General features: G+C 34.4%; 1 protein-coding gene across 1 annotated transcript; it reads right to left on the bottom strand.

Moving 5' to 3' along the window:
* Nucleotides 1–11,617: 11,617 nt before the first annotated feature.
* LOC104212716 (calcium uniporter protein 4, mitochondrial-like) lies at nucleotides 11,618–12,094 on the bottom strand. The gene has a single exon (XM_009762066.1). The coding sequence runs from the start codon at nucleotides 12,092–12,094 to the stop codon at nucleotides 11,618–11,620; it is 477 nt and encodes a 158-aa protein (XP_009760368.1).
* Between the last annotated feature and the right edge of the window lie 935 nt (nucleotides 12,095–13,029).

Raw genomic sequence — 13,029 nt, 5'->3', positions numbered from 1 at the left:
TATAGGTCTCTTTTTGGTTTTAGTTAATTGTATCATGAAAACTTTGCAGGATTTTAATAGTTTTGGTGAAGTATGGTATTATTAGTAGTAAATGACCTTCTGTTGATTCAAGACTGTAGGAAACTTGTGCCTTTATAAAATATTTCCAGCTGCTAATGTTTCTTTTGTCATATTTAATTATTCTGGTTCAAAATATGTGGTAATAGATTTCTTCAAGTACATGGGGGTTATCAGTATAGTTATGTCTCTTGATGCTGAAAATTTGCTGATTTTGTTTCTAATTTCAGCTTGTTATTAGGCTTTTCTTAGTCTTCTTCCATAAAGTTGTTGGTTTATTAGGATGTCGAGGTCCATTCTTTGCCAGATGGTAAGGTTTAATGGATTCAACAAGTGAAAATTAGGGGCAGATGAAGTGAACACTTCCAGCAACATACAAAGTAGTTGTGACAGAAGTTAAATGATCTGCTTTCGAATGTGATGATGGTCTAAGCTTTAATGTTCATCTGTAGTTTTAGCATAGATGGTGTATTAGTGTAGTAGAACTATATACCAATCAGGTATAATGATATACCATTTGGGTATCACGTTGTATTTGACTCATCTTTTTTCCTGCAACAACTAGATGTAAGTACTGACATGAGTTGCAAAGTGTGCGCATTTTAGGTATCACGTTGTATCTGGTGCACCATTTATATTTCTGCGCATATTTTGTTTTAGCCATATTAGTGCAATACCACTATATACCAGCGAGGTATACAAATATAACATTGGGTATCACCTTGTATTAATGTACCTGATGATGCACAAATAACTGCATGTAAATGGCTTCCAATTTGTTATAGTTCAATACAGACATGAGCTGCAAAGCGTGCACCACTTCTATTTCTGCACATATTTTGATACTAATAAGGTATACAGATATACCAATAAGGTATACAGATATACCACTTGGGTATCACAGATATATTTTAGCATCTTTTTTCCTACAACAACTAGATGTAAATGCATCCCACTTTTATATACTAAAATAGAAAATAAACAGATTCTTATTGAAAATACAAGTAGCTATATAAATTTGTTGCCAAAAAGTAATTTCGCAAAGAATCATCATACCAAATATATGTCCAGTGCAAGAAATGCATTTTATTTTTTGCTATTCAAATGCTATGATTCTACAATATATGAGTTGTATAAAAACATTGAAGCATTATATCAATCTCTCTTTGGAATATTTCGGCATGTTCTCCGGTTGTGTCCTTTTCTCCCGCATAGTGCACATGTAACTGTATTTCCTTCCCAGCCTCTTATGCCTCTCTTCTTTTTAGGTCTTCCTGGTTTGATTTTTCCTTTTGGTGGCAGTACCACCTGTGAAGAGACATTTTCTGGAATTTGCCACGTTGTTTCATCAGGTAATGGATTTACTGGTATCTCATATGTTTTCAGCAAGTAGTCTATGCTGTAGTAATCCGAGCAATACTTGTATGAATCCATATGGAATTTTTGTATAACTGCCATTGCATGTAGACATGGAATATCGTCTAGCTGAAACCTCCCACAAATGCAGTTTCTTTCATGTAGGCGCACCACATTTCTTATTTGGCCATCAATTACTAAATGTAAGAATTCAGTTGATGGCAACACATAGTATAATTTTAATTAAGAAAAGTCATTAGCTATATGAAGTAATAATATTTTTTAAATAACAATATTCAGTTGTTTAGTGAAATCACTAAGGTAAAAAAAATAAAAATACAGTACATGCAGTGTTTTTATGATTTTGAAAATGCATACTGTCATCGTCTGTGATAAGATAGTATTATCTGCCAATATTTTTTCATACTTTGCACCAATCTTCATAAATGATTCCACTGCATCCTTCTGATTGGTGTAATTCCATTTTTGAATCAATGTTGTCATAAAGTCAAGCAAATTCACAACTGGGAGGTCTCTTGCGTGCTTGTTTGCTGCATTTACTGATTCCGTAATATTCGATGTCATGGTCATGGTTCTATTTGCCTTGGAATGCGCCCGGGACCATTTATCATATCCAATATCCATCAGGTATGTTTTGACTCTACTATCAATAGCTTCTAACTCTTCCATATGCCTGTTGAATTCTTCAACAGTGTATGCTCTTGCTAAACCAAAATATACTTCTTCGATTTGTTTTTGGCTCTTCCTGAAGTTTGTCTTTATGTTGTTCCACAGATGGAACATACATGCACAATGAGGGACTTCTGGATAGACAATTGAAGTTGCTTTCCATATAGCATCATGCCTGTCTAATACAATGCACATTCCCTCTCTTTGTCCATAGGTGTCTCTCAACTGCACGAAGAACCATTTCCACGATGCATCATTTTCCGAATCAACAATTGCATATGCGAGGGGTAGAATTTGTCCTGTAAACCCAAAGAACAAAATATCAATTACAATACACTATATTAATTTAGCATTTTATATAGTAGTATAGTCATAGGTAGGTGCAGGTGTGTAGCAAAATAACTATATACTCTGTTGGTATACTTGTATATCATAATGGTATCATATAATATTTGAAAATATTTTTTTTTGTTTCTTTAACTGAATGTAATTGGATTGTACACAAAATATTAATTTAGTATTTCATATAGTAGTATAGTTATAGGTACGTGCAAGTGTGTAGCAAAACAACTATATACTCTGTTGGTATACTTGTATCATAAATATTTGAAAATATTTTTTGTTTCTTTAACTGAATATAATTGGATTGTATTCTTACCCTCTGCGTCTTGAGTGGAAGCCGTGAGTATGGTCCCTCTATATGTTGACTTTAAAAAACTTCCATCAACTACAACTGTTGGCCTACAATAGACCCATCCTCTAATTGATGCATATATAGTTATGAATGCATACAAGAAGCTCCCATCTCCTTCAGTGTGTAGTCGGGTCACTGATCCTGGGTTAGCGTACTCTAACATATAAAGATATGTTGGCATTTTCTTGTATGACTCACTTGGTGATCATCTCAATAATTGTATTGTTTTTTTCTTTTGATCTCCATGCTTGCATGTAGCTTAAGTCCATACCATATGCTTTTTGGATGTCTCTCTGGATATCTGTTGGTGTATATATGATTTTCGGGTCAACAAGTTTATCTTGTACCACAGCTGTAACAAAAGCTGAGACAACTTGCTTTTGTGAACAAAATCTCTTATCAGTTAAACAACTGTGGACAGAATTGAGATCTGTCACTTTGAAAAGATTTGATGCTCGCAGGCTTGATGCTTTAAGTCTCCAAGTGCATCTTTCATCCATGCATTCAAGGATATACCTGTTTATAATACAAATACAGTTATGTATCATGTTTTATTGATAAAAAACACACACAAAAATCCGTACAATTATATACTCACATGGTATACTCTGTTGGTATACTTATATACTGTATCAGTATCATATTTTGCTGATAAAAAATATAGATAAAGCAGCACAATTCTATACTCACATAGTATACTGATTTAGCATACATATATACTATATTGGTATTATGTTTTACTGATAATAACAAAGACAAACCAGTACAGTTATATACTCGCATAGTATACTGATATAGCATACTTATATACTATACCAGTATCACTGATAAAAAACACAGACAAACTAATACAATTCCATACTCTCATAGTATACTGATTTAGCATACTTATATACTATATAGGTATCACATAGTTTTTTTACTTGAAAACATGCAGACGAACCTTCTTGGGCATGATTTATGAACCCAATATTGACATTTTTCTCTAACAGCATACTGTTTCATAACGAGAGCCAGCAGGTTCTTGTCTTCGTAAATTTGTCCTTTTTCAACATTTTGATGAAATTGATCAGTTATGATGTTTGTATCATCAAATTCTAAAATGGCGTCATCTCCTTCTTGCACATCAAACGTAGTAATCATATCAGTGCTTTCAAATTGTGCAATTTCTGGTGAAATTGGAGCAACATCGAAACTGGAGGTGCTTGCAGCTATAGTGTTTTTAGCAAACGACACACATAGAGGAAGTGTTGTCATCCCTGCACTTGATTTTTTCAATTCCATATAAACACTAACACTCATATCGCTGCAAATTATAATTGGTGGATATCCTTGAGCAATAGCATACTGAATAACTATTGTTTTACTGTCCTTTTGCAGTTGCTTTGCAATTTCTCTAAGAAGTTGTTCAAATTTCCAATAGGTCTTTATTAGAATTGCATCAACATGAAAATTTATGAAATTATTGTTACCAGCCCATTCTCCACTATGTTGCAGCAGAATTGGAATATTTTCCATGATTCTAAAGTTATAATCACTTTTATGTCCAAAATTGAATCTCAACAATGCAAATTTCAACAGTGTTCGAAATTAACAGTGTTTGAAATTTCAACAAAACAACAGCGAAATCAAACCTCTAGATCTCCAGATCTCCAAACCTAGATTAGAATTTTCAGCTAAAATTCAGAAGTTTAGCTCCGAAATCAAAATCAAACCAACAGCAAAATCAAAATCTGGAGAGAACAGCGAAATTAAAATCCGAATCAGCATCTTCGATCTGTTTTTTCACACTTACTGCTCTTCAATCAGTGGAAATCTCAATTTTGTGCGCTAATTTTCTGAAATTTTGAAGAGCTTCTGCATTTTTCCATGTTTGTGCGCTAATTTTCTGAAATTTTGAGCAGCTTCTGCGTTTTTATACGTAGGGCATTAAAAGCGTGGGTAGTTATTTTGCTACTGTCGTTTATTTATTAAATGGGTAGGAGTTGTAATTATTTAGTGGGTAGAATTCTTTAATGGGTAGGGGAGGGTAAATAGTTTCAATTTTATAGATAGTCCTGTCTTTTCCCCGAACTAATAAACGGATAAAAACTTAATAAATTAACCCCCAACGTGACAAGAAGCCACAATAGAAAAAGGTGACTCTTAGTCACTTTTGCCAAATCGCCACAGTATAGCATAATAATTACTAAGGCTTAAAGTCTTAAATAAGACTTGTATTTTAAACATTAACCATTATCCAGAACAAAAATGGTTCTAAAACAACCATATGCTTGTAAAAAAGGATCCATTCGTCCCAAAATCTAGCTTGAAACTTTGTAGCTTCATCAAAGTAAGGAGCTTCATCAAAGTAACGTCCCAAAATCTAGCTTCATCAAAGTAAAAATCTTGAAAGCCATCTTCAAAAACGTTGGAACAAATTTTAGCTTAAATCCATTGTTCGCTCATAAAACGTTAAAAGCAGAAAACCTACGTTCCAATCCAAAGTGTACATTTCGTCCATATTTTGCAGAAGCAGATTCGTTCAAATAATTCAAGAAATAGGTATGTTAAGGTCGTCCCTTCTTTCTTTTGACATGGTCCAAATTATACAGAAGAAACGAGCAAACATATAGTTTTCATAAATTACTCTATTCGTAGAAATATTAGGGGTATCTATATTCTTGATTCCCCATGAAAATTATTATTATCTTCTGTTCATGGGTCTCAGAATAATACACAGTTTAAAAAGTTTATTCGAAAGAAATATTGAAATTATTACGTATTTTTCATGCATTTCACTCATTTATACATGTGCATTGACCCATGACCAGATGGTGTTATATACACGTATATATGTAAATATATGTATATGGGATATGGGAAAAGGTTACGGTGTTATATACGCACCACCACCTGATCAGCTAGTATATATTGAAGATATTGTCCACAGTGGCCGAGACGATATGATGGTATGCCCTCAGTGGCTTGATGATATTATGTACACCAATACCTATGCATGGCACGACATTTATACGCACGTGCACGACATCATAAACGTTTCAGAATTTACAAAGTTATTCAGCTTTAAAGATGTGTTTCCTTATTCCATGTTTCATCTATGTCTTTTACGTACAAATTTTCATGCCTTACATACTCAGTATATTTTTCATGCTGACGCCCTATTTCACGGGGCCTGCGTTTCATGCCCGCAGGTGCAGGTAGGCAAGCTGACGGTTCCCCTTCTTAGGATCCCTGATCAGCGAAAGTTGGCGTGCTTCATTTGATCCGGAGTTGCTTTTGATTTCGGTACGATACGTTTTTGTGTGTGTGTATATATATATATATATGTCTCGTCTTTGTACATTTATGTTTCTGTTAGAGGTCTGTGGACAGTATGTCTAGTTGGGTTGTATGTGGTCTTGTCGGCTTTCAGTTTTGGATGTATGGTTGTCTATAGCAGCCTTGCCAGCTCGCCCACTGTATTTTGTATGTATACGTACATATGCCTTGATGACAGGTTTCCTTCACGTATGTTATTTTCGCAATGCAGCAGATGATATTCAGGTTCATATCTTAAACTCATGATTAGGGGTGTTTGACAGGTAGGACTCAGGCACCCGTCGCGGTCCATCAATTTGGGTCGTGACAGAATCCTATTAGAGTGTTTCTTTGTCTCGTAGATTTGCTGTCTAGACTTCTCATCTCCCCTTTCTCTATTTTTTTAAAAGATTTATTTAAGAGAATATGTACTTCACAAAATCTACATATAAACTTATAAAGAGATTCATATTAGTAAACTTCAGTAGGTAAACTAAAATAAGGAGAAGAAAGGACGTAACTATTCGAAAAAGTAATCAATGATATTTTTTCTCTTTTATTTTAAAAATATTATACTAATACGTATATTATATGTAACGATCCGACCGGTCGTTTTGAGCTCTAGCGCGTCATTCAGTAGTTTGAGGCCATGAGCAGCTTCATTCCAGATATTATGGCTTGTACGCATGGTCGGAACTGAATTTTGGAAAGTTCGGAGTCGAATTGGAAAGAAAATTTTCATTTCGGAAGCCTTAAGTTGAAAGAATTTAGCTAAGATTGAATTTTTTAGTAGACGACCTTAGAATCGGAATTCGAAGGTCCTAGCAGATTCATATGATGATTTCAGACTTGGGCGTATGTCCGGATCGCGTTTTGGAAGACCCGAAAATGTTTCGGCACATATTGTGGAAGTTAGCATTTTTGGAAGAACTTCATAAGTTCGAATTTAAGTGCATTTCAGTGTTATCAATATCCGTTTGGGATTCTGAGTCTGGAAATAGCTCCATATGGTGATTCAAGTATTTGGAGCACATTCGGAAGTAGATTTAGAGGTTCGTAGGTCATTTTGGGGTCATTTGGCGAAAGTTAGAAATTTGAAGGTTTTTGAAGAGTTTGACCGGAAGTGGACTTTTTGATATTGGGGTCGGATTCTGATTCTGAAAGTTGGAATAGGTCCATAATATCGAATGTGGCTTGTGTGCAAAATTTAAGTCAATCGGACGTAATTTGATAGGTTTCGACATCAAATGTAGAAGTTTGAAGTTCTAAAGTTCATTAAGCTTGAATTGGGGTGCGATTCATGATTTTGACGTTGTTTGATGTATTTTTAGGCCTCGAGCGAGTTTGTATCATGTTTTGGGACATGTTGATATAATTAGTTAAGGTCCCGAGGGCCTCTGGTGGATTTCTGAAGGTTAACGGAATGAATTCCGGACAAAGAAAATTGCTGAAATTTTCTGTTGCACAAGTTGTTCGCCAGAAAATTTCTGATACGTGGAGTCGATTTTGGAAGCCCATATCTTGCAATCTATAAGGAATCTAAAAATTTGCAAAACATGAAAGTTGTAGTCCTTGCATTTTAGTTTCTAGAAAGATAAACCATTCATCATTTGAATATATGTTCAGAAAGTTATGATCGATTGAATGAAGGCTGGTAAAGTTGCTTTTCAATTTCCCAAGAAATTTCTAATGCGAGGAGCCTACTTTGGAAGCTTACATCTCGAAATCTATAAGGAATCTTAAAATTTATAAAACATGAAAGTTGTAGATCTTTGATTCAAATTTCCAGAAAGTTAAACCATTTGTCATTTGGACATTTGTATAGAAAATTATGGTCCATTGACCTAAGGCTGATAGTAATTCATTTTTGCCCGAAAATCAGGCAAAGTCGCATTTCATACATGCGACTTGCCTAGGCAGAATGCCTAAAAACAGGAGTCAGCCATTTTTTACTCATTTTTGAGTTTTGAATCTCAGATTTAGGTAATTTTTGGAGCTTTTAGAAGAGGGTTTCCACCTAGCACTTTGAGGTAAGTAATTTCTACACAACATGAATTTAATACATAGATTATGGGTAAATTAACATGTAAAAATTAGGGAAAATCAAGGGTTTAGATGAAAAATCTAGGTTTTGGATAAAAATGAGATTTAACCGCGAAAATGGTTATGGAATGGAGTAGAAATCATATATTCTTGATTCTTAGGTTATGGGCAACAACTTTCTTAAAAAATTACTGGAATCCGGGCACATGGACCTGGAGATGAATTTTTAGGAACTTTGCATTTAGGGTTGGGGATTTAGTTTAATAATTAGAATATGAATTCTTGAGCATATATTGACTAGTTTTTACCCCATTTGAATATTTTTTGGATTGTTCGACTCCGATTTGGAGGTTTGAGCGCATTCTTGAATTGGGATATAAGCTTCGGAGCGAGGTGAGTCTCCTTTTTAATCTTGTAAGAGGGAATTGTTCTCAAAGATGCAATAATTGACTATGTGTAATTATTGTGGGGGGCTACGTACACACGAGGTGACGAGAGTCCGTGCGTAGCTACTATTATGCTTAAGTCCGGGTAGCCTAGGATCCAAAAGCATGCTTTACTTGTAAATATTTGTAATCTTATTGTCAATTTAAATGCTTAAAACATATCGAACTTTGTAGATAATTTTCTAAAAGGCTAGACATCGTTTTCTGAACTTTAAAAGAGAAATTGTTTTTCCTTGAATAATTGCTCCCTGATGGATTCTTGATTGATTGTTTGTTATTTTTATTTATATTTGACCGTGTCGCATGTGTGATTCGCGAGCGGGGTAATAGATGCATCTATGGTTCGCATCATTCGACCCTCTGGCAATGCATAATTTAAATATTGTTGGATCGAGCCGTGTGACCTCGGCATGATTTGCGTATGCTTGTTTTGCTTGCCTTGACATTTATAAATAATAATATTGTCTCTCTAGCCTGAGATAAATTGATAAATGATGAAACATAAATTTTGGAAATCTCTTATTATTAAAATAATTGTTTACCTGCTTCATGCCTATTGAGTTTGAAATCACTTTATAAAAATCCTTGATTTATATTACATTATTGGTGTATCATTATTGGACCATTAGTAAGTGTCGAAGTCGACCCTTCATCTCTACTTCTTCGAAATTAGACGGGATACTTACTAAGTACACGTTATTTTTGTACTCATGCTACACTTGCTGTGCATTTTTGTTGCAGAGGCACATGTATCTCTAATGGTCTAGTGGGAGTAGCAGCATGGTGGATACAGAGACTTAGGTGGGCTGCATTCCTCGAGGCGACCCGCAGCTAGCATAGTCTCTTTCAATGTATTGTATTTACTTCCTATCCAAATTGTATTCCGGGCAGTTACTGTACTTTATTCGATTTCCTAGTGGCTGCTCATGCACTTATGACATTGAGTTCTAGTATGATCATGGAATAATTTAATATTAAGTTTGTTAAAGACTTCATGTTTATTTCTGTGAATTTCATAAATTATTGTTTAATATATAAAGAAAATGATTTCAACAAATATTAAAATAAGAATTTAATTAACTTTTTTGTGTTGACTTGACTAACAGTGTTGTATAAAGAAATTTTATATTTTACCGACTTCAATATTGCTACTAATTTTCTGGACAGTTTTAACTCTATTGCTGTTTTGTCTGATGAGTCATTATAAGGAATCTTCATGTAAATTTCCTTCCCCTTTCTTTGGGTTATGATGACTTCTTTATGCAATCAAATACCCCATAGGTTCAACCATGATTGATGCATCTAATTGTTATGTAAATTCGGGTATCACTTTATTAATTTTAAAAACTTGTGAATTCAACCACTGATGCATCTAATTGCCTTCTCTATTTTACTCCTTTCTTTTTTAGATGTTAATTTTCAGAATTACCCTCTGCGTATGGTAAATGTTCTTTCTTCATGGAAAACTTACTGAAATAGAAAGTTATAACGTTCTGAAAAAGTAGTAGAGCTTTAATTCCTTATAAATTCTTATCTAATTGTTCTGCTTTTTCATTACTTGATTTCATAAAAGACTTATTAGGAGATATACCACTGCAAAATTTTCCCGGTTAGGCAGGAATAACTACCTAAAGAGTCTACTTTGAGGAATTAAGTAACGCTTCTATCCGAGTAGTTATGTGCTCGTTCTTGTCTACAATATTATTCACCTTTTGCTGTGTTGGAAAGTCTCAATATAGAGAAGGAACTTACCTAACAGTCGTAAATCAACTTCGTAAATTGTATAGCAACTTCTACTGAATTATTTTGGGAGCTGAATTAGCTCGCATTCTAACTTTTCTCTTTTGGGTCCATTCAGCATTAAAATCCTACGTTTATTTCCCACCACTTTTGCTATAGTTGAAATTCAAGACTTAGCACCATGCAAGTTAAGAGTGTAGACCAATTCAAAATCTTTCCCTTATATAAACAGAGTTAAATTGTTCTAGGCATCTCATCCTCCTCTAGCAAACTAGCAATCAGCAACTCCCTCAGTTGTAATAGGATCTCTTTTAATAAATCCTCTCGAAAAGAAGAAACTTACTTAAAATCAAAGACAATGGACAAAAAATTGTGCATATTTGCCTTTGTTGCTTTAGCCGTCGCAAGTTTGGTGCAAGACACGACAGCCCAAACGGTGCATATGTTTGGGGACAACGTAGGTTGGACCATTCCGAACAATGGCACGGCAGCTTATACAAATTGGGCTGCTGGGAAAACCTTCAGGATTAGTGACACTCTGGGTACACTATGGGATAACAAGTTGAGGAGATTGTCAAGCTTCCCATTTATTATACTATGATAAAACCATGTTTAGTGATATTTTGTGAGTTCAGTAAAATTATAAGTACGTCTTTTTGCAATCATATGTGCAGATATTTTTTTCGGGTATGTCTTCTGTTTATATGTCCCTGTAGTATCGCAAAATATAATCTAAAATAAAGTAAGGTGTATAATTCTGAAATAATTCCTACCAAGCATGTAATCATGTTGACATAACTTTTACCATGGTAACTCATGTAAAAACTTACTTGCACAAGTATTTTGCACTAAATCATTGAATGCAAGAAATAATATATTACTTAATCATGGTTAAGCGATAAATATTTAACTGTTAATGTTAAATTGTTCAGTTTAATGTAAAGACATGCGGAAACAAATAAATATTTGAAGTAAATTACATGAATGAATCCTTGAGTTCAAAGATTTTTGGCAAAATGGCTTCCTGCCCACTTAAACTTATAAGGCTTTTGAAAGTCGATACACAAACTTTGGACTTTCTCATTTGAACACTCAAACTCGTGAAATCCTTAACTAATAAACACATTTGACCCTTGACCCTACGCGGGTGTATTACATATTTACAGACGTGTCCATCCAGTCAGCAAATGACCAATGAGATTGTTACACATCAAGGGAAACAAACCTCATAGATGTGCTGGAATAAATTTATTAATTTCTACTTTTTCTTCTATTTCCCTTATTTTCTTCTTCACCATAGCTGTGCAACTTTTACCTGATGGGGATGGAGCAAAACGACGTCACCAAAAATGATGACGCTGCCTGAATCGTCCAACATCTTTGTAAACTCCAAACCCTGTTCTCTGTTGCTACAAACTTCACTACAGATCTCAACGAATTTAGAGTACGAAATGGAGTTCATCGGCATATCTCTAAGTCTCAATCGCACTTTCTCCAACTGAGAAATCCTCAAAATTTTCCTAGCATCATTCATAGTAATTCTCCCCATCGTCTCCCCCGGAAAATTCGTTGTCTCCGTTGTCAGAGCCGGTGGAGCTAGGCCTTCAAATCTAATCCTTTCTCCGGTAACATTCATAGACCTCAATTTTTCTTTCAATTTATCTCCCATAGGAATTGATAAAAATTCCGGCAGTCTAGCTGCATGGTTGATTTCTCTTTTTTGGAGGAACTGACGGAATAAGGCGGAGTCAATAAACCTAGCCACCATTTTCTTCTTCTTTTTTGGTTTCCCTTATAGTTTTTTTTATTTTTTATTTTACAATCTTTATAATGAATAATAACAGATACACGCGCCATTTGAATGTGACTTGTACGCATTATGTCCACGTAAGATAAGCTACCGCCACATAAGCATAGTCAATGGTCAAATGTGTTTATTAGTTATAGGTTTCACGAGTTTGAGTGTTTAAATAGGAAAGACAAAAGTTTGTGTATCAGCTTTCAAAAGCCCTACAAATTTAAGTGGCCAGGAAATCATTTCGCCAAGATTTTTGGTACCACAGTTTTGGTTCCTAAATAGTAATCCTCGAAGGTTTAAGAAGATTATAAATGTAGCGTTCTCAGGGATACTTGAAGATTTTAGCCTACTTCCTGATTTACTCTGTCCCATATTAGTTGCTTCATTTATTTTAAAACAAAAAATTGTCTGTAAAATCCAAAATGATCATGTATAAACTAAAGAAATTTTATATTTTACCGACCTCAATATTGCTACTAATTTTCTGGACAGCTACACAATATTAGTTCCCCACTAAATACTCCCTCTGTCTCGATGAACTAGCCTTACTAACTTGCATTCTCTGGAACAGAAAAGTTAAACTTAAGAACATATCACAATATTGGATCTTTAGAGACGAATTTAAAATTATATACTGTTAGAATGCAAAAAATAAGCTAGTAACTAAAAAGATATCACATTAAGTTTGAAACAGATAAAGGGACAATCAAATGCATAAAGCATCCCGCATTTATGTAAAATTTGGAAAAGGGTCACACCTTATCAATGAGTGTGATGTAGATAGTTTTGCCCTAATACAAGAATTAATGACAATATAAAATAAAAGTAGTTTATATTATTTTGAGTTGTTAGTAGCAGGAACATTTGCTTCTAAAGGTTTCCGAGCCAATCAGAACATAACTCAA

The sequence above is a fragment of the Nicotiana sylvestris genome, chromosome 3 (assembly GCF_000393655.2).
Source record: "Nicotiana sylvestris chromosome 3, ASM39365v2, whole genome shotgun sequence".
Taxonomy (NCBI): domain Eukaryota; kingdom Viridiplantae; phylum Streptophyta; class Magnoliopsida; order Solanales; family Solanaceae; genus Nicotiana; species Nicotiana sylvestris.
This window is presented reverse-complemented; position numbering and strand designations above follow the sequence as displayed.